Source organism: Rhinatrema bivittatum, chromosome 6 (assembly GCF_901001135.1).
Source record: "Rhinatrema bivittatum chromosome 6, aRhiBiv1.1, whole genome shotgun sequence".
Taxonomy (NCBI): domain Eukaryota; kingdom Metazoa; phylum Chordata; class Amphibia; order Gymnophiona; family Rhinatrematidae; genus Rhinatrema; species Rhinatrema bivittatum.
The window spans coordinates 18,767,376-18,789,635 of record NC_042620.1 but is presented as its reverse complement, the minus strand read 5'-3'; the positions used below and the strand labels follow the sequence as shown (position 1 = coordinate 18,789,635).

Here is a 22,260-nt window from a genome sequence, read left to right as displayed (position 1 = left end):
GGAGGGAGCAGAGCCTGACGGCGGGAGAGGGCTCGCAGACCCCCACGCCCACGTTCCTCGTTGCAGGGTGGGCTGCGTTCTACGGGGCGAGCGGGCGCGGTGGCGGCAGGCGCCAGGCCTGGATGAAGGAATAGAGGCGGGAGCCTAGGAAAATTTAGCGCTGAACCTGGGCCTCTTGCGATCACTGTAGCAGGCCCCGCGGCAGCCTAATGAAGAACTCTGAATAAGACAAATAGCAAGAGATGAAGCCTGGAATCAGCAAAGCAGTTTAACAAAAGAAAGAAAGAAACAAAACAAAAAAGGTAGGACACTAAAATGCTCACCCTCTTCTTACCTTAAATTTAGAGGCTGAGAGGGGCCGGTGCTGATGAAATCCAACGACAGGGCCCATCTGTTTCTCTAATTCTTTCCTCTGATGCACTGACAGATGGCAAGGCAGCAGCCCTCAGAGCAAAATGCAGCAGATCTAGATACTTAAGTGTAAAATCATGTGGCCAGGTGTCCTACAGCAAGAATATTCTGCAAAGTGAATCCTCAGAGCCTGCATGTGAGACACAAAGTGTCAGGCTGCAGCGTCTGCACGAGACCTTCTCTTTCTGTGCGTAGGATAGAAGAATATTGTCAACCCTGGAGTCCCAGGGAGGGATTCTGTTGTTCCTTCCTTTCCGAGAATAAGAAGACAAGGACGCTGTGCAGTGAAGACTACAACCGGAGGCCAAATAATTGCTGCTAGATTGCTCTACGGTCACAATTATTGCCCAGGCAAGGAGACGTAGAAAACAACTCCATATCCCGATTTCCAGTTTGCCCTGATCCAAGGTACCAAGCGTTGGAGTGGAGGAATAGCCTGGTGGTTAGAGCAGCAGGCTACAAACCAGGGTTCAAATCCCACTGCTGCTGCTGCTCCTTGTGTCCTGGGGTAAGTCACTTTATCCTCCATTCCCTCTGGTACAAATTTGGATGGTGAGCCCTCTGAAACAGGGAAAAACCCACACTTCCTGAATGCAATTTGCTTTGAAGTGCCCAAAAGTGAAATTCAAAAAAAAAAAAGTTGCAAATGCACTCAGATTGTTCAGGCATGGATACAGAAATGAGACTAATTATCTTAAGCACCGCCAACCTGATCCAAAAGGACTTCCAGGTGCACCTTGACATGTTGTCTGTACGTAACTAAACCCTGTCAGCTCCCGAAGGAAAGCTCTCTTTGGCACAATGCAAGCAGAAAGCAAGAGCACTCGCAATGAATCGGAGGGACTGAGAGGGTGCTCAGCCTACCCTGGCTTCTGACTGAGGTTCATTCCTTTCATGGTGTGTGCAAAAAGAAGCCCATGTGGAGAAAGGATATATACTCCAATTACTGGGAGTTTCCGGAGTATCACAGCGCAGTGAAATGTGCCACAGCTGCTCTCATCTGTCCCTGCAGCCAGGCACAGCCACAGGCGGAAGCAGCAGAACTGTCAGCAGGCACTTGATTTGCAATTTACCCAGGGAAACAGGGTTTTTATCTGGGTAAAATGGCCTGATGGAAGTTACCCTCCTCAAATGCACAGGCTCCATAGCAGGCGTACATTTAGCTACATTAAAAGGAGGCACTCCTGTGGGTGTGTTTAGCTCAGGTGAGTAAAACAGAGGACACACAGGTGATTTTCAATTGCACACCCACTATCTTGTTCCCCCCTCAGCCACCCATAACAAACAGCAAATGCAAAGTACATGGGACTCCTTACACATCTTAAAAGTACCGTGTTGTTGGCAACTATGCAAGCTATTTAAAAAAAAAAAATTGCCCCCGTAGATTTTAGCAAAATATTTCTAGTATTTCACAAGCTTGAAGGCCTACTATAGGTTCTCGTGCATCATGGAAATCCAATACGACTTCTAGACTATGTGAAATTATCAAGTGGTGCTTCCTACCTCAGACACCAGCTGGCATGTAATTACCTAACGCATCAAGACCTGGGCCATCATTTTTAAACACGAATGGAAAGATACCTTTCAAAGAATGAGGGCATTAATCCCGATCTGGAGATCATGTTTTCTTCTGGATACCCCCTAAAGTTATTTGGATAACTGACGGGTGCTACCTTAGCCACTTTAAGCCTGCAATGAACTAGTTCAATTGCTGGGCAGACATTTCTTCCACCAGGAGTAAAATTAAGCTCAGGTGGGCTTTTGCCCACTCTGGGAGGAGTTGGAGCCCATCTCGCCACCATGTTTTTAGAAAGTTGAGAACAGTAAGCGTGTCCGGGCACGGACTTCCTAGAGACGAAGCTTCAGATCTGTATCACTCCCAGGACTAAAGACCAGATTTCATCAAGAAACCAATACCGACCCTTCCGTCACCACCTAAGTCAATCAGAAACGCTACACAGTCTGACAGCCAGTGAACCCTGGGAGGAACAGGGCTCACACAGGCAACCTCCTCAGACCCTTAGGCCTGAGAGTTGATTGAAACTGTCTGGATGAACTGTGCATGCCACAGAAAAAAGTCAACTACCAGACTAAAGAGCGGTCTTCAGCAGCTAGAGAGCAATGCCATTGCTAGCAGCCGGTAGCTTGCTTGCTTTCTTTTTTTTTGTAATCTGCTCCTTCCATGGTAAAATAGTGGCATTGCATGGTTACTACACTATGAAAGCTTTCTTCTTCTACTTTACAGACTTTGGAATGGATTCAGGGAGGAGGGCTAGCAAAACTCATCCGGCTTATCTTAAACCCCCCCTTTTTTCTGTAGTGCCCTAAAAAGAAGCAGCGTAAAGATTCCTCCCTGAAAAGAGCAAGCAAAGCAGGCATTAGGGTGCGAGTGCCACACACAGTAATGGGGAAACACTTTCTCATGGTTTTATGGGAACATAGACGAAGCGGTGAAAACCATCAATTCTGGCTACAACAACCTCAAGTCATGAGCAAAAGAAACCCAAACCAACCCATCTGTAACTTTCAGCAGAGACAGATGTCCCACTACCCCTCCAGTTAGGGCACTGTTTGCATTTGCAGGATGGCAAAGCCACGGAGTCAGTGTGGGTGGGTGTCCACCACGACAAGGAAGCCCCTGGCTACCCACCGCACCGCAAGGTAAATGGGGGCATTGGTGTTCCCCCTCCCAGGTCCATGGCACGTGCCGGGTTTGGGAGGAGGGGGGGGGGGAGGGAACCCACCTGTTCAGGCCCCTGGAAGCAGATCCTGCAGAGCGGGGTCCTCATGCCGCTGTCGATGCTGCTGCCCAGCGAGTGCCTGTCGTCCGCTCGGCCTTTCCAGCACTCGTCGGCGGCGGCGGCGGCGGCGCTGCCCAGCAGGGCCGGGGGTGGCGGGGCGGCGCCCCCTGCCGGCGCGCTCCTCCAGCTGTTGTTGTTGTTGGCCGCCGCCTCCTCCCCCTCCCCCTCCTCGGCGCCGGGCATGGGCGGGGCCGGGGCACGCGGGCGCCCGAGCAGGAAGAGCTTCAGGTCATCGAAGAGCAGGCGGCCGCGGCACTTCAGCAGCCCCGGGGGGCGCAGCATCCGCCCGGCAGCCCGGAGCCCGCGGCAGCCCCGAGAGAGCGCGCCGGCGCTCGCCAACATGTGCGCTGCCCGGAGCAGAGGCGGGGGGGTGGGGGAGCGCGATCCCTCCTTCCCGCCACTGGCGCTTCTTGCACCCAAACAAAAAAAATAAAATACGGATCGGAGCGAATCTTTAAAAAAAAAAAGCAAAAAAAACCCCCAAACTCCTTCAGCTGAGCGATCGCTTTTCCGGTTCGTCAGGCGGGCAACGGGGCTCCAAACTTGCTTTCCCAGCGACTCCCGCGGAGCTCTCGCCTTAGCCCCCGAGTTTACAGATCTTTTACCCACTTTTCAGGGGGATGTTTGCTCTGCCCTGCTAAATGGCGTGTTCATTATTTTATTGCAAAAAAAACAAAAAACCAAACAAACCATCGAGTAAGGAAAACGAAGCTTTCAAAATGTCATCGTTTGCACGCCGGCTTTGGCACAAGTGATGAGCAGGGTTCACGAACCTTTCCGGAGTTTCTCCACTAATCCAATTTGTTTTCCCCTCTCCACTGGCTGAGGGCAGAGATTCCTGTAAATTTGGTTTTTAATCTCATTTCACTTCCGCATTTGTACAAATAACGAGTAAGGAATCCGATGTACTTTGGATGCAGAGGAGCTGGCAGAGCTATGGGCTCACGTTTTAACCTCCCCTCACACTGCCAGAAACATCACCAAAGGCGGCTGCAGGCTGGGAACGGGAGAATAAGACACCCCCCCCCCCCCCCCCCAGTAAAATTACAAATTTCCAGTTGAAGGCACAGGGCGCTCCTTTATTGTCGATCCCTGACGAAGGTAATCTCATTTTCTCTTGCTTTCCTCCTGGCTCAAGCCCTGCCTTCAAGTCTTTATCATCTCTCCCTGCAGGAGGCCGATGGACCAAGAAGAGAGAGAGGTTCTTCCGGCGCCTACCGTGCTGGCACCCATGAGGGCAGCACCATCCTTACCAGCTCCCCCTTCTGCCCCAGGACGCTGGGTGCCCGTCTCCTGCCGCTCTTGCTACCTGTGCCCCGGTAGGCAGCGTTATTGGTTGCAGTGTGTAACGGGGGCTTTTCACAACTGGAAACGTGACTCTGCCTGCTCCAGAAACAATCGAGAGGAAAGGATGGGTTGGAGAGCTTCCCCCCAGTGGCGATGGTAGGGGGGTGGAGGGCAGAGTGTGTGTGTGTGTGTGTGTGAGTGAGTGTGCGTGTCCCTGGGAAGCCGAGGCACGGCCGGGGCTGCAGTTTCAGCACTCGCCACCTTTGGACAGCTCCCTCCCCGTCTGCCACGTCACACGTGTGGGAGGGGGGGGGGGGGGAGAGGCGGTACTGACGCAACCAGCAGGGGTTAGAGACGAGGGAGGGAGAGCATGGAAGTGGGGCCCGAAGCGATCCTCCTCCTCCCCCCACTGTCGGCTGTCGAGCGGCCCCGTCAGCACCTCGCAGGGATGTCGTGATAGGCTTTGCTTTCTGTGCTGCTGCTGCAGGCGGAGCGGTGTTTAGTGTGTGGGTGAAAGGCGTGCACTGCTAGGTATTTACAGCGTGCATAGAGCTATATATAAATAGATGTGCTTTCTGTACGCGCGCACACACACACATATATATATAAGCAATTTGCTTCCCTGATATATATATATATAATCAGGGAAGCAAATTGGTTTAGATTGTTGTGTCTTTTTCTGCATCGATGTGCACACATTTAAACCAGGCAATGAAGTGACCAGGAGGTTATGCCTTGGGTATCTTTTTTTTTTTTTGGGCGACTGGCATTGGGTAGTGCAGTTAGACTATTAAACTTCAACATTCAAGTACAATTTTCAGCCCTGGCGAGGAACTAGTTAACCAAAACTGTTCTGAACAATGAAAACACAACTAATGTCCTACAAAAGGGGTTATTTGGGGATAAAAGTTACAGAGAGGAGTCTACAAAAAAAGATTGTAACTAATAATTATTGAACAGTCTCACTTATCTTCTGTTATGTGAACATATAAGAGGAATTAAGAATATAATAAGAAGATATTCTTTACTCATCTGATACCATTCAATTAATTGACCACTCTTGGAAACAGGTAACACAATCACATCTAAAATATTTTACAATATAAACCCTGTCCATTAGGGAGTGATGTTCCTATTATTTTGACCACATTTTATTTTGCACCTTCCCATACAAACTGCTCAAGGTGAGTTACAGCATAATAATCTAATAAAATAATACATTATAGCCATCTAAATAAAACAATGCAATAAGATAATACAGCATAATATTAAAATAAACACAATCCCAATTATAGGAAATACTAAATATCATAAAATATCTTTTTTGGGAGAGATTCTTTAGAATGTGATTGTAAAATCTATGAAAATGATTAAAATATTGGGGACTTTGACATTTCTCCAAGATTTTCAGAGGTCTCGCTATTCATGCATCATAGTTTGGTAAATCAAGCCCAAGCAAAGTTCACAATCAGAAGCCTAGATCAAAAACATATGACCCAGCTGTCTTTATTATACAATAACCCTTCTGTTTTCTTGCCACTGTATATCAGCTCAGCAAAAACAAATACAAGAAATTCTACCCAGAACTATACTTTCTGTGATGCATTCGTGAGCAGGCTACACAAATGTGTGAATCCAAAAATAATCGACGTGAGAGTCCTCATGTCCCCCCTGACAGCTCCTGAGAATTTGGCGTGGATCAGAAAACAAACCAAACAATTATTAGAAGGAGTGCACATTTTGCTTTTCTTTTTTTTAAATATCTGTTTTACTGCTGGGAGTTTTCACTTTTGTTTGTGTGTGTATTTTAGACCCACAAAACATGCCAGCATTTTAAAAATACCAAGCTGTCTAATTAAAAACAAGCCTGAGATTCCCTCTCCCACCTACCCGCAATGTCCAGGGTCTGAGTGGGGCAGGGACACTCTCCAGTCACAACACGGCAGTGGCTGCCTGGAGGCACGTGGCTACGTTTCACAGTGGCGCTGCCATGGGTCAGCTGGTGCTATTTTGAAATAATGCAACGGGTGAGGCAGGAGTCACTGGGCATTGCTCTTATCTCTCTCTGGAGCCTGGATATGAGGGATAAGCTGGAGGATGGATTCGGGGGCTTTTTAAAAAAAAATCGGGAGCTTGGAATATTTTAATTGGCAGCATATTTTGCTGTTTTGGGAGTGTGGCCTTAAAACAAAATGAAAAATAAACATTTTTTTTTATTTTGGTCTGTTACTAAAATGAAATGATATAGGAAATATCATTGACATTTTCTGTTTCTTTTCAAACGAATGCACATCCCTAATTAAGAAGATGCGCACACACACACACACACACACACAGACACAGAAATCTCATAAGCTTTCCTCATTCCCAGACAGTAAGCTAAAAACATGTGCGCCAACTTTGTACTCACTTGTTAGTGATGCACTCTCATTTTTAAATGAAGGGGACATCACAACAACATTTATTATTTCATGTTGTCACTTCCCATCTGAAACAACACAAAAAACCCCCAGCATTTTCATTGCTGCTTTTAGCATGTGCTAAAATGATCTGGTGTATGCTAAAATGTAGACATGAAAGAAGAAAAAAATAGCAAATGAAATAAAGAACCAAAACAAAATTGTCAATTGTCACTAATGACCTGAGCAGCTGTGAGCTGGTCATAGGCAAGAGCACTGCTTATCATTTCTCGTCGTCTTCTTAGCATGTATATAATTCTATTTGTCATTTCTCTACTACAGTTTAGCATTTGCATGCTCTTTATCATTTCTGTACTAATATCTCTGATTTCTAGATTACTATCTAGCATTTCTGTACTACTGCACATATCCCTCTTCACGTTAGGATCCTGCCTGTTATGCAGCCTCCCTACCACCAGAGGTCCCCTTGGAGCTACACCTGTTCTCGCTCTAGTCAGAGTCTCCGTGGTCCCATGACTTAGCAAGGCCCAGCCTACTTAACCCTGCCCCTTGCAAACTCCAGTAACTTGTCATTTAGTCTAATCGGCCACCTTCATGGCCCTTTCTTCCATGTATTACTTTGTGGCCTTCTCAGGCCTTCTGCTCTAGCCTTGTCTTGTGGCCTTTTCAGGCCCTGCCTTTGGGCATCTGTGTTACTTACTCTCTGTTTGTCTGGTTCTGTCCTCCTCCTCCAACTTGCCTGGTCATGTCTCTGCCTGGTCCAGTCCTGTCCTTGTATCCAGCCCTTGTTTCTGACCCCAATCTTGTTTCAGCCGCCAGTCCTGCATAGCCTGCACCTCAACTCCAGCCACAGCCTAAGTCCTGCTGGCCATGAGAACCCAAGGGCTCAGCCTGCGGGGGAGGGGGCTGGTATAGGCAGAAGATCTCCTCTGCCTTGCCCTGACGTCCTGGACTACTCCTGTTGGGGGGTTCACCATACCTAGCCGTGCCCTCAGCCATAATACCACGGACTCGGCGTTAACAGAATTCCAAGCAGGGGCTGTTTCCATGCCGCTGATATTCCCACACGCCACTCACTACCTGTCCTGCAAGGGAGGTTAAAGCTTGCTGCAGTCCACAGCCATTCCAGACACTGCTCCAGGAAAGAAAGGCGAGGAAAATCTGGCAGATCCATTTCAGGAGAGGAAAGCCTGCCACAAAGACTCCCCCACGCTCTGCCTCGTCCTCCGAGAAAGCATCCGCTGTCTGAAGGTCAGAGCAGAAGCACCAGAGGAATTAGAAAAAGCTTTACCTTCAATGTAAAATCAGACGTTTTAAGGGGCTTTGCCTCTGGTGAGAAAGTGGCTAAAATATCTAAAGCATTAGGGTCTGCAACCCCCCGCAGCAGGAGCAATCCATGACAATTAAATGCAAGCTGTCAAACATGTTTAAGCGCTTGCAGGCTGTCTCGTCATAGCAGCGACATCATGGAAAGACGGCTGAATGCGGGATCCAAGAGCAGCGCCCATGTGATTAGGCACACAGTGATAGTACAGGGAAAGGCGCAAGGAACGTACGAAGACTTCCAGCATGAGCAGAGGGAGGAAAATATTTACCGGTGGTAAAAGGGTACCTGGCAGGATTAAGAAAACAGCACAGTTTGCACAGCGAGGGGCTGACTGGAGAAAGAGGCAGTGCCGGTGCAGGCTCTGCTCGTGAGCTGCTGAAGAAAAGTGATCACAGAAGGAGGCAGATAATCAACCGAAATGAGACTGGAGACCCCACAGAGGAGGCAAGTGATTAAGATGATGAGACAGAAGAGGGAGGAAGAAAGATGATCACAGTTTAGGAATTCACACATTTCTATAATTAAAAAAAAAAAAAAATTCTTTGTTTTCGATTCCGCTTGTCTGGTTTTATTTATTTTTTTCCCCCATAGGAATGCATCTCCAGGTAATTAATGGGAGTATGTGGGAAAATGGATTTCGATATATAGAAAGGGGATCCATTTGCAGTCACCTGTCCAACCAGCAAAGTTAGCTGAATAAAATTCAGTAGGTAACCTTAATGGGATATTGAATGGTGCGGCGGCACTGAATATTAGAGATGTGAATCGGAACTGATATCGGATCCGATTCTGGTTCCGATTCACATCTATAGAGATGTGAATCGGAACTGATATCGGATCCGATTCTGGTTCCGATTCACATCCCTACTGAATATACCCAACTATCATAAAGATAACCAAATATGTTTCTCTGGTTAACTTTAGGACTGCTCTATGCCATGACCAGAGTTAGCTGGGTAACTTATCTGGCTTAACTTAATGCCCTCGGAATGCCTCCAAGTTATCCGGCTAAGTTTTATCCCGTTAACTACTTAGACGGGCAACTTGGATGTGGTCATATAGCATGGATTTTCAAATCTTGCCATTTGTCTGGTTAAGTCCGAACTTAGCCGGACAAATGGCACTAAATATCGGCCTGACAATTTTATTTTATATGGAAAAAGAAAATTGCAGAAACATATTTCTACCATATATATTGAGGTATTGCCATATATTGAAATTTCCTCCTCTCCCCCGAATCTCGGCAGCAGGGGCGAGATATACAGGTAATTTTGTACCCATATACTTTGAAGCAAATTTTCAAAGGGGAACTTGCCAGGTGCCAGCAGCCATTTCGGCCACCAGGCACCCTTCCTTGCAAAATTCCTTACATAGCCCACAGGTATAAAAGTACCCTGGCATCTTACTGCCTCGTGGTTTAGTGGAAGCTGCCCATTAGTCTCAAAGTTTTGAAAATTTTTTAAAAAACCCATAATTTAAGATACAACTTACAAATTAATGAGAAAGAACTGGCTGTGCCACGGGGGTTTGCTGTGTTGGCTGTTAGTAGCTCTAACATAGGTATTACTCAGACAACATTCAAAAGCCCCGCAATATCACACAATTAAATCACTCACTCTGCACAGCCCTCTCAAAGAAACCAGTGACTCAGTCTGCACAAGTATCTGAAACCAGTCAAGGAAATAATTTTGTCTATGATTATTCACACCCCACAGCATACTGACTCACTGCTCAAACAACCATCGAAAGCCAGAGAAGGGGAGAAGATAGTGGAGGTGAATGGTTCCTGCAGCACCTGGAGAAAAGCGAGAATCAAGGTGGCAGGATCCTGTGGTATACAGCAGGACAGAACCATAAAGACAGGATCCTGTAGAATACAGCAGGAGAGAACCATAGAGACAGGATCCTGTAGAATACAGCAGGAGAGAACAATAGAGACAGGATCCTTTGGAATACAGCAGGACAGAACCACAGAGACAGGATCCAGTGGCATACAGCAGGACAGAACCATAGAGACAGGATCCTGTGGCGTACAGCAGGAGAGAACCATAGAGACAGGATCCTGTGGCATACAGCAGGAGAGAAGCATGGAGCCAGGATCCTGTAGAATACAGCAGGAGAGAACCATAGAGACAGGATCCTGTAGAATACAGCAGGAGAGAACCATAGAGACAGGATCCTTTGGAATACAGCAGGACAGAACCACAGAGACAGGATCCAGTGGCGTACAGCAGGAGAGAACCACAGAGACAGGATCCTGTGGCGTACAACAGGACAGAACCATAAAGACAGGATCCTGTGGCGTACAACAGGACAGAACCACAGAGGCAGGATCCTGTGGTATTCAGCAGGAGAGGAGGAGAGAACATGAAAACGGGATCCTGTGGTGTACAGCAAGAGAGAACCTGGAGCCAGGATCCTGTGGCATACAGCAGGAGAGAACCATGGAGACAGGATGCTGTGGTGTACAGCAGTGTTATAATCTGGTGTGGTTGTAGACCCTAGATTGTAGTGAGAGCTGACTCCACCCATAGGGAGGAGCCCTGTGGGGACTCACCACGATAGGCAAGGCCTCAGCTGAGACGGACACAGTTAGTAATGAGACTTTATTGTACTGGAAAGTAGTTGAAGTACCCACCGAGTGGGCAGCAAGACACAGTCCAGAGTAGTAATGTGGCTCAGTGATGATATCCCCGGTTGTGGCCTGCGGAGTGGGGTATGCCAGGGAACTCTTCCTCCCAGGAATACTTCTCAGGGGTAGATCCGGTAGTGGCCCGCAGCACGGGGTACACGGAGAATCAACACTGACAGTAGCGAAGTGCAGGAGGTCAGTAGAGCAGAATAGAAGAGGTTACTCACTCTGAAGTGTAGAAGCAGGTATGCTGAGGAGAGCACAGTAGTGGCCCGAGGCATGGGGTACACTGGAGGTTCCATCAGAAAGATGATATCAAACGAGTAGCAGTCTCACAAGGCTGAACAAGGCTGGATCCCAATCAGAGTAGATGGCTTCTCCCGGCAGGAAGGCCCTCTGAGGAGTGGATAGCCAGAACGCGTGAAGGCCCCCGAGGAGCGGGTACCTAAGGCGTTCAAGCCCAGAGTACAGGAACAGGTTCAGAGTAGTGAATATCGAAGTGTCTCCAAAGGAGTGGAATTCAGTAGGAAGGTAGTACTTGCTAACTCGTAGGAAGCCAAGTCCGAATAGCTTAAATACACAGGCGGGTGATGTTATGCGGAGGGGAAGCCCCCGAGTTTCCCGCCATGATGTGTTTAAGAGAGGGCCTGGCACTCGCGTCCTAGGTAATCCCTGACTCAAGATGGATGACAGGATTGTCCACACCGTCCCAGGGACGCCAGGGAAGGTGGCGTTTGCAGACGGAGACTGCCAATCTTCCAAGAGTCACTGGTGCAGGGGAAAAAAGAGGTGAGCATCAGAGGTCACAGCTGTCTGCGAGTGACGAGCGCAACAGTACCCCCCTTCTTAGGGTCCCTCCCAGGGGGTTTTGGCTTCCTTAGATGAGTTAGATGAAATTGACGAATTAAGTCCTTGTCAGTGATGTTATTAGTAGGGTCCCAACTATTTTCTTCTGGCCCATATCCTTCCCAGTATATGAGGTATTCCCATTGCTTTCCATGTTTACGTACATCAGGAATGTCATCCACTTGGTACGTGATATTCTTTTTGGCAGTAAGAGGTAGTGGATCTGGAGTCTTTCTTGAAAACTCAGAGAGGATGAGTGGCTTCAAGAGGGATACTTGGAAGGCATTGTGTATCTTCATGGAAGTAGGTAGTTGTAAGCTGTAAGTTACTGGTCCCAGGTGGCGAAGAATGGGAAAAGGCCCAATGTAGCGTGGAGCAAATCGAACAGATGGCAGCTTGAGACAGATAAACTTGGTACTGAGCCATACCTTGTCTCCTGGTTGGAATTGGGGTGCTGCTTTGTGATGAGCGCCATAACATCTCTTGGCCCTTTGTCCTTCCTTTTGTATAAAGCCTTTGGTTTGTTCCCAAAGCTGATGGAGTTCTTCAGCCGAAGTTTGAGCTGCAGGTGATGAAACCAACAAGGGTATTGGTAACGGAGGTAATGGCTGACGGCCATACACTATCTGGAAAGGAGTAGATCCAGTAGCAGCCGAAGGGTGTGAATTCAGGGCGAACTCAGCCCAGGGAAGCAGTTCTGCCCAGTTGCTTTGTCTGGAGTTGACGTAGGAATGTAGGAACTGTTTAAGTGTACGGTTAGTTCTTTCAGTTTGACCATTTGATTGTGGATGGTATGCTGACGTCAGGTCTAAAGAAATATTGAATTTCTTACAAAGGGCTCTCCACAATTTAGCCGTGAACTGTACACCTCTATCCGAAAGGATATGTTTCGGCATGCCGTGCAGGTGAAATATATGCCGTTTAAACAGCTTTGCCAATTCTGGGGCAGATGGTAACCCGGGTAAGGCCATGAAGTGTGCCATTTTCGAGAAGCAGTCTACTGTGACCCATATGGTATTGTTTCCGCTGGACACTGGCAGGTCAACGACGAAATCCATCGTGATGTGCATCCAAGGTTTCACTGGAACTGGCAAAGGCTGGAGAAGATCCCCAAGGATGACCATCTGGAGGCTTCTGTCCTCCTTCATTGAAGGACACCAATAATACCTCTGTAAGGTGGATAGCATACAGAATTGCCCAGGGTGACTGGCTAATCGGGAATCATAAGCCTACTTAAGAAGTTTCTTTCTCAGGGTCCGAGGTACCACCATCTTCCCAGCTGGAACGGAATGGGTAGCGGCCAGAATCACCTTTTCAGGGTTGATGATATGGCAAGATGCATCTGGGGCATCCTCTGAAGTGAAAGAACTTGAGAGGGCATCTGCACGGGTGTTCTTGTCAGCAGGACGGTACTTGAGCAGAAAGTCAAACTGATTAAAAAACAAAGACCATTGGGCTTGTCTATGATTCAGTCACTGCGCATGACGCAGATATTCCAAATTTTTGTGGTCTGTGTATACAGTTATCTGATGTTGTGCCCCCTCGAGCCATGGGCGCCACTCATCGAAAGCCAGCTTGATAGCCAACAGCTCTTTATCTCCTATACCATAATTTCTCTCAGCTGGAGAAAAATGCCAGGAAAAAAAAGAGCAAGGGTGCAGTGTATGGGTGTCACTGTTCTGTCTCAGCATGGCTCCTACTCTGACATCGGAGGGATCAACCTAGACTATAAATGGTCGTCGAGGGTCCGGGTGGCAAAGGCAAGGTTTCTTGAGAAAAGCCTCCTTGAGGGTTTAGAATGCAGCAACAGCTTCTGGAGATCACTGTGAAGGGTTAGCTCCCTTCTTTGTTATGGCAGTAAGTGTGCAGTCAAGGTGGAGTAGTGGTGGATGAATATGTGATAATAATTGGTGAAGCTGAGGAATCAGCGGAGAGCTTTAAGACCAGTGGGTTGAGGCCAGTCCTGTATGCTTTTGGTCTTTTGTGGATCCATTTGGAAGCCCCTGCTGGACACCACGTAGCCCAGAAAGGGAACAGACTCCTGATGGAAGGCACACTTTTCAAGCTTAGCATAGAGACGGTTGTCCCGTAGTATCTGCAGACCTCTGGCAACATCTACCTGTTGACTTTGTAGATCTTGGGAGAAAATTAGTATGTCGTCTAAATACACAACCATGCATTGGTACAGCATATCTCGCAGAATCTCATTCATCATATTTTGGAATACGACCGGAGTGTTACACAGGCCAAAGGGCTTGACCAAGTACTTGAAGTGGCCATCACGAGTATTAAAGGCCGTTTTCCACTTGTCCCTTTGACGAATGTGGACCAGATTGTATGCTTCTTTTAAGTCTAGTTTCGTGAAAAGCTTGGCTCCCTGTAGTCTGTCGAATAACTCTGAAATCAGAGGTAAAGGGTATCGGTCCTTTATGGTGATTTTGTTAAGTCCTCTGTAGTCTATACATGGGCAAAGGGATCCATCCTTCTTGCCGACAAAAAAGAATCCGGCTCCGGCAGGTGACTTGGAAGGCCGGATAAATCCTTTTTGCAAATTTTCTTGACTATAGGCCAACATGGCTTCCTCTAGGGGGCTCTGAATCAGGCTTTAAGTTAATAGCACAGTCGAAGGACCAATGTGGTGGTAATACATCAGCTGCTTTCTTTGAAAACACGTCTTGAAAGGACGAGTACTGTGGTGGCAAACCTGGTAGAGAAGTAGTGGTAGACATGCAGGGCACAGGTATTACTTTCTTCAGGCATCTGTTGTGACAAGCCGCTCCCATTGTGAAAGCTCCAGAGTATCCCAGTCAAACTGGGGTGTGTGGTCTTGCAGCCAAGGTAGGCCAAGTACTATTGGATGAATGGCTTTGTCGAGGACCAAAAATGATATTGTCTCAGTATGAAGAGAACCAGTGCGCAGGCATATTCGTTGTGTGGTGTAGGAAACCTCTACAGGTAGTGGCTCGCCATGTATAGAGGAGAAAAGCAGCGGAGTAGGTGTCAGAACGATAGTAATCTGTAGGTATTCCACCAGCCTTTTAAGCATAAAATTACCACCGGCTCCGGAATCTATAATTGCAAGAGTCTGGAATTCAAGAGTCCCAGAAATGATTGAGACTGGGAGAGTCAGTAGAGGAGATGGGGTAGTAAGAGATCGGAAGAGTCCTCCAGCGGATCCTAGGTTTGCATGTTTCCCGGACAGATGGGACAGGATTGAACTTCATGGCCAGGTTGTCCGCAGTACATACAGAGACCTAATCTCTTACAGTAGCGTCTCTCCTTGGTGGTTAAGTGGCTGCGGCCTAATTGCATGGGTTCCTCTTCTTCAGAGATAGGTGAAGGTGGGGTCTGAGTTACTGGTGTTGATCGGGAGTGCATACTCCCTGAAGGATGTTTCTTAGGACTTTTTACCTCCTGTGAACGTTCTTGTAGGCAGCGATCAATTCTTCCTACGAGGTCAATGAGTGAGTCCAAAGTGTCAGGTAAGTCACGTGCTGCTAATTCATCCTTGATGCAGGGATTAAGGCCCTCCAGGAATATTGCACATAGGCACCCCAGGTCCCAGTGAAGCTCTGAAGATAGGGTCTTAAATTCAATGGCATAGTCTGGCAGTGGCTTAGCTCCTTGTTGGAGATGTAAAAGAGCAGATCCAACAACTGTCTTGCGAGCTGGGCCATCAAATACTGATGGAGAATGCAAGAAAACCTGGCAAGTCGCTGAGGATTGGGTCATTGCATTCCCAAAGCGGTGAAGCCTAGGCCAGGGCTTTCCCGTATAAAAGAGACAGGATATACGTAGTCTTGGCTACTACATTCGGAAAGTAGGTTGGTTGTAGCAAGATGTGGATATTGTGCTGGTTGAGAAAACCCCTAGACAACAGGGAATCTCCTGAAAAGCGAGTGGGGGTTGGTAAAGATACTGCACACGTACAGAAACCACTTGTGACGAAGCATCTTTATCAGGTGTTATGAACTGTTCAGTTGGGAAGTCAACTGATTAAAAGCATTAGTCAATTTCTCTAAGGTCCTCTGTTGTTCAGCAATACGTTGGGCCAGGCCAGGGATGGCCTGCAGGGCTGAGACCTGAGCCGGGTCCATGGAGTTAGCAATCTGTTATAATTTAGTGTGGTTGTGGACCCTGGATCATAGTGAGAGCTGACTCCACCCACAGGGAGGAGCCCTGTGGGGACTCACCAAGATAGGCGTGGCCTCAGCTGAGATGGACACAGTTAGTAATAAGACTTTATTGTACTGGAACGAGTTGAAGTACCCACCGAGTGGGCAGCGAGACACAGTCCAGAGTAGTAACGTGGCTCAATGATTATATCCCCAGTAGTGGCTCACAGAGCAGGGTATGCCTGGGAACTCTTCCTCCCAGGAACACTTCTCAGGGGTAGATCCGGTAGTGGCCCATAGCACGGGGTACACTGAGAATCAACACAGATGACAGTAGTGAAGTGCAGGAGGTCAATAGAGCATAATAGAAGAGGTTCCTCATTCCGAAGTGTAGAAGCAGGTATGCTGAGGAGAGCACGGTAGTGGCCCAAGGCACAGGGTACAACGGAGATTCCGTCAGCAAGATGATATCAAACAAGTAGTGTACTCACAAGGCTGGATCCCAATCAAAGTAGATGGCTTCTCCAGGCAGGAAGGCCCTCCGAGGAGTGGATAGCCAGAACGTGACAAGGCCCCCGAGGAGTGGATACCTAAGGCATTCAAGCCCAGAGTGCAGGAACAGGTTCAGAGTAGCGAATAGCGAAGCGTTTCCAAAGGTGTGGAATTCAGCAGGAGGGAAGTCCTTGCTAACTCGTAGGAAGCCAAGTCTGAATAGCTTAAATACACTGGTGGGTGACGTCATGCGGAGGGGACGCCCCCGAGGTTCCCACCATGACGTTTTTAAGAGAGGGCCTGACTTGCAGTTATTTTGTTCCATTTGTACTTTCCCTTGTCTCCTACTATTTCACACCAGTTGTACTGGGGGGGGGGGGGGGTTTGGTTACCTATATTTGAAAACTGGAACATAGGTTGTTCATTTTTTGATACTTATATTATATCTCGCATTTTGTGCATATAATGTTCTCTGTATCATTATATTATGTTACTTTTTGTCTTTATTCTAATAAAAATCTTTACACACAAAAAAAAAAGAGAGGGCCTGGCGCGCGCGCCCCAGGTAATCCCTGACTCAAGATGGCCGACAGTATCGTCCACGCCATCCTGGGGACGCCAGGGAAGGCAGCATTTGCAGACAGAGATTGCCAATCTTCCAAGAGTCGCTGGTGCAGGGAAAAAAGAGGTGAGCATCAGAGGTCGCAGCAAGCAGGTGAGTAGAGAACCATGGAGATATGATCCCATGGCATACAGCAGGAGAGAAGCATGGAGCCAGGATCCTGTAGTGTACAGCAGGTGAAGACAGAACCATGGAGACAGGATCCTGTGATGCACAGCAGGTGAGGAGAAGAGAACCAGGGGACAGGATCTTATGGCATACAGCAAGAAAGAAACATGGAGCCAGGAACGTGTGGTGTACAGCAGAAGAGGAGAGAACCATAGAGACAGGATCTCATGGCATACAGCAGGAGAGGAGAGAACATAGAGACAGGATCCCATGGCATACAGCGGGAGAGGAGGAGAGAAAGGATCCCATGGCATACAGCAGGAGAGGAGAGAACCATAGAGACAGGATCCAGTGGTGTACAGCAGGAGAGGAGAGAACCATAGAGACAGGATCCCATGGCATACAGCAGGAGAGGAGAGAACCATAGAGACAGGATCCAGTGGTGTACAGCAGGAGAAGAGAGAACCATAAAGACAGGATCCAGTGGTGTACAGCAGGAGAGGAGAAGAGAACCATAGAGATAGGATCCTATGGCATACAGCTGGAGAGGAGGAGAGAACCATAGAGACAGGATCCCATGGCATACAGCAGAAGAGAGAACCATGGAGACAGGATCCTGTGGCTTACAACATGAGAGGATTGAACATGAAGCCAGGATCCTGTAGTGTAAGCAGGAGAGAACCATGGAGCCAGGATCCTGTTTTGTACAGTAGAGACAGGATCCCATGGCGTACAGCAGGAGAGGAGAGAACCATAGAGACAGGATCCCATGGCATACAGCAGGAGAGGAGAGAACATAGAGACAGGATCCCATGGCATACAGTAGGAGAGGAGGAGAGAAATATGGAGCCAGGATCCTGTGTTGTACAGCAGGATAATTGACAAGCACTATGGTTCTTGGACACAGAGGAGGAAAGGAGGAGAGTACCATAGTGGTAGGATGCATTGTTATACATCAGGATAAGAGAAGGAGAACCTTGGTGTTAGAACCTTGAAACATATAGCAGGAGAGAACCTTAGTGGCAGTATCCTGTCACACATAGTTCAAAGAGGGATAACACCATAGTGTCTGACCTCTCTGGTACACAGAGAGAGGAGAAGAGAAAAATGCAGTAATTGGCTTCTTCAGTACACAGTGGTGGCACAGGAGAGAATCATGGTGACTGGCTCCAGCACATGGATATTTGACATGAAGAACGATGTTGGGCAAGATACTCTGGCACATAGTGAGAGTGGAGAAGAGAACCACAGTGACCAGCTCCCATTGGTACACAGAGACTGGACATTACAGAACTGAAGCATCCAGTTCCTACAGTTATCCTAATTTGAAAACAACCACCATGAAGCTATTACTCCAAACCAACCACAGAAACATATAGAAACATAGAAATGACGGCAGAAGAAGACCAAACAGCCCATCCAGTCTGCCCAGCAAGCTTTTGCACTTTTTTTTCTCACATACTTATCTGTTTCTCTTGGCTCTTAGTAACCTTTTTTATTCTATTTCCCTTCCACCCCCGCCATTAATGTAGAGAGCAGTGTAGGAACTGCAAATAAGTGAAATAGCTTAATTAGTTAGGGGTATTAACCACCGCAATAAGCAAGCTACACCCATGCTTATCTGTTTATCCAGACTATGTAATTCAGTCCTTGTTGGTTGTTGCCTGAATATAGATCCACCTTTCTTCATTCCCCCCTGCCGTTGAAGCAGAGAGCCATGCTGGCTATGCATTGAAAGTGCAGTATCAGTCTTGTTCCCCTGCCGTTGAAGCAGAGAGCTATGCTGGGTATGAGTGAAGTATCAGACTTTCTCCCCTGCCAGCAGAGAGCTATGCTGGCTTTGCATCGAACGTGAAGTATCAGTCTTGCTCCCCTGCCGTTGAAGCAGAGAGCTATTCTGGATATGCGTGAAGTGTCAGACTTTCTCTCCTGCTGTTGATGCAGAGAGCTATGCTGGTTATGTATTGAAAGTGAAGTATCAGGCTTATTTGGTTTGGGGTAGTAACTGCGATAACAAGCAAGCTACTCCCCGCTTTTTTGTGAATGCAAATCCTTTTTTCCACATTTCCTCATTGCCGCTGAAGCTTAGAGCAATGTTGGAGTCGCATTAAACGTCTGTATGTTTATTGAATAAGGCTATTATCACCAGGTAGTAGCCGTCGTTCCCGTGAGCTACCCACTCTTCATTCACATCCTCTAGACTTTATGGATCCACAGTGTTTATCCCATGCCCCTTTGAAGTTCTTTACAGTTTTGGTCTTCACCACTTTCTCCGGAAAGTCATTCCAGGCATCCACCACCCTCTCCGTGAAGAAATACTTCCTGACATTGGTTCTGAATCTTCCTCCCTGGAGTTTTAAATCGTGACCCCTGGTTCTGCTGATTTTTTTTCCAACAGAAAAGGTTTGTTGTTATCTTTGGATCATTAAAACCTTTCAAGTATCTGAAAGTCTTTATCATATCGCCTCTGCTCCTCCTTTCCTCCAGGGTGTACATATTTAGATTCTTCAATCTCTCCTCATAAGTCATTCAATGAAGACCATCCACCTTTTTGGTCGCCCTTCTCTGGACCGCCTCCATCCTGTCTCTGTCTCTTCGGAGATACGGTCTCCAGAACTGAGCGCAGTACTCCAGGTGAGGCCTCACCAAGGACCTGTACAAGGGGATCATCACTTCCCTTTTCTTACTCACTATTCCTCTCTCTATGCAGCCCAGCATGCTTCTGGCTTTAGCTATCACCTTGTCACATTGTTTCGCCAACTTCAGATTGTTAGACACTATCACCCCAAGGTCTCTCTCCTGCTCCGTGCACATCAGCCTTCCCCCCATCAAATACAGTTCATTCGGATTTCCACTCCCCATATGCATGACTCTGCACTTCTTGGCATTGAATCTCAGCTGCCATATCTTCGACCACTCTTCCAGCTTCTTTAAATCCCATCTCATTCTCTCCACTCCTTCTGGCGTGTCCACTCTGTTGCAGATCTTAGTATCATCCGCAAACAGACAAACTTTACCTTCTATCCCGTCTGCTATGTCTCTCACATAGATATTGAACAGGACCAGTCCCAACACCGATCCTTGTGGTACTCCGCATAACACCGCTCTCTCTTCAGAGTACATTCCATTTATTATCACACATTGTTTTCTGTCTATCAACCAGTTTGCAATCCAGGCCCCCACCTCGGCACTCACTTCTAAGCTTCTCATTTTATTCACCAGCTTTCTGTGCAGGACCATATCAAAAGCCTTGCTGAAATCCAAGTAGATAACGTCGAGCGCTCTTCTTTGATCCAACTCCCTAGTCACCCAGTCGAAAAAGTCAATCAGATTTGTCTGACCGGATTTTCCCCTGGTGAATCCATGCTGCCTCTGGTCCAGCAATTCTCCTGACTGTAGATAGTTCACTATTCTCACTTTCAACAGTGACTCCATCACTTTTCTCTCCACCGAGGTGAGGCTAACCGGCCTGTAGTTTCCAGCCTCCTCTCTGCTCCCACTCTTGTGAAGCGGGACCACCACCGCTCTTCTCCAATCACTGGGCACCACTCCTGTTTCTAGGGATCTATTGAACAGATCACACAGCGGAGCCGCCAGCACATCTCTGAGCTCCCTCAGTATCCTAGGATGAACCTCATCAGGCCCCATAGCTTTGTCCACTTTCAGTTTCCCCAGCTCTTCCATCACTCTCCACAACTTTCTAAAAACAAATGGTCAAAAGCAGAAATTAAAAAAAGAGAACTTGACACAGCTTTGCAAAACCTTTCCTTCAAGTTTTGCAGTGTTCTACAATTGCTTATTTGAAAGACCTCATTCTATCTCACCTTCTCTTCCAGACTATATATACTGTATTTAGATTCTAATTTGCTTTGGAAAGCCTTCTGAGACAGCCTACCTTTCACTCTGTCGCTCTCCCTCTGGAGATCTGGGGCCTCCAGAACCAGATAGCTTTTCACTCTTCTCCTGTTTACCGCTTTATTCAGTTCCTTGATTGCCTTGTGCTGCTCTATCCCTCATCCTTTGCTCCTGACAGTGACCCATCAGATGCTCGGCTACTCAGAATCCCTCTTACCACTCTGAACTTCCACTGGCAGTGGGTCCACGATTGCATTAACCTTCACTGGCATGTTGGCTGTAATTTGACCAATTTGTAAATCAAGTTCAACAGAAAATTAGGCTGAAGGCATGCTGTCAGAAAAAAGGAGGCCATTAAATACCTATACAAGTCGGCTTTTGTTTTCAGAAGGAACAGAATGTTGCAGGTTAAACTACATAAAAAAAAACAAAGCAAAACTAAAAATGGGTTCAGGGATTCCATTCTATGAGTTTTCAAGTCTATAAAAAGAACACACCTGCTGGAAAAAAAAAAGCATCGTGGCCTTTGAAAGCACTGATTAGAGCACACTGAATACAAAGGACTAAAAATTCCCCATAAATATTATTATTATACTGCTCTCTAAAGGAGACGTGCCACCTACCTAGATTGTAATCCTGTAGGCTACCGCAGGTAGGAAAAATGTAACCATGCAATCAAGCAGAAAATAATTTCCTTGGACCAAATATGTAACAGTTTAATACACCATCCACATAATGTGGAAAGCCACCATTCTCTCTACTAGCGATGAGATGGATTTTATTTTACCTTGGCTTAAAGCCTTGTTTTCTCTTTTGTGTGTGGGTGAAGGATGCAAACTGAATTCATTCATACACATTTTTTTAAAAAAGCTGTGGGTCTTGATGCCCCTGTCGGCTACTCTCTGGCAGCCCCACCGCACTTGGTGAGGCAGTCTTGATATGGCGCCAACTACCCCTATTATTGTGAGTTCTGGCCGCGAGCACTCGCAGCCAGTCCTCCCTACCTCCTCTTCTCGGGCCGTTCGGGATCCCCCTCGTGGCGGTCTGCAGCGCGCAGGCAGCAGCGTGAAGGCAGGAAGACGTCAGGGAGCAGCGTCGAAAAAGCCGCGGCTGACTCCGCCTTTTAAAGGGGCCGCGACGCGGAAGCGAGGCCGGCCCCGGAAGATGATGTCATCGGTGAGGGAGATTTAAACTCCCTCAGTAAGGAGCAGGACGCCTTCGCAACAGGTTCCTGTACTTGGCTGTGTTCTGTGATTGCCTGTGCCTCCTGGTTCGACTTTGGATTGCTTTGGACTTCGTTGTTTGCTGCCTGCCCCGACCCCTGCTTGGATTTTGGACTTCGTT

The 22,260-nt window shown here is 47.5% G+C and overlaps 1 protein-coding gene across 1 annotated transcript in view; it reads right to left on the bottom strand.

Moving 5' to 3' along the window:
* Nucleotides 1-22,260, bottom strand: part of MARCH4 (membrane associated ring-CH-type finger 4) — a 238,934-nt gene that overhangs the window by 160,981 nt on the left and 55,693 nt on the right. The window contains exons 3-4 of the mRNA XM_029605145.1: nucleotides 12,153-12,286; nucleotides 3,156-3,621 (exon numbers count right to left, since the gene is read on the bottom strand). Of these exons, the coding sequence (XP_029461005.1) occupies nucleotides 3,156-3,621; nucleotides 12,153-12,286 (600 nt within the window). The remainder of the gene's footprint in view (nucleotides 1-3,155; nucleotides 3,622-12,152; nucleotides 12,287-22,260) is intronic.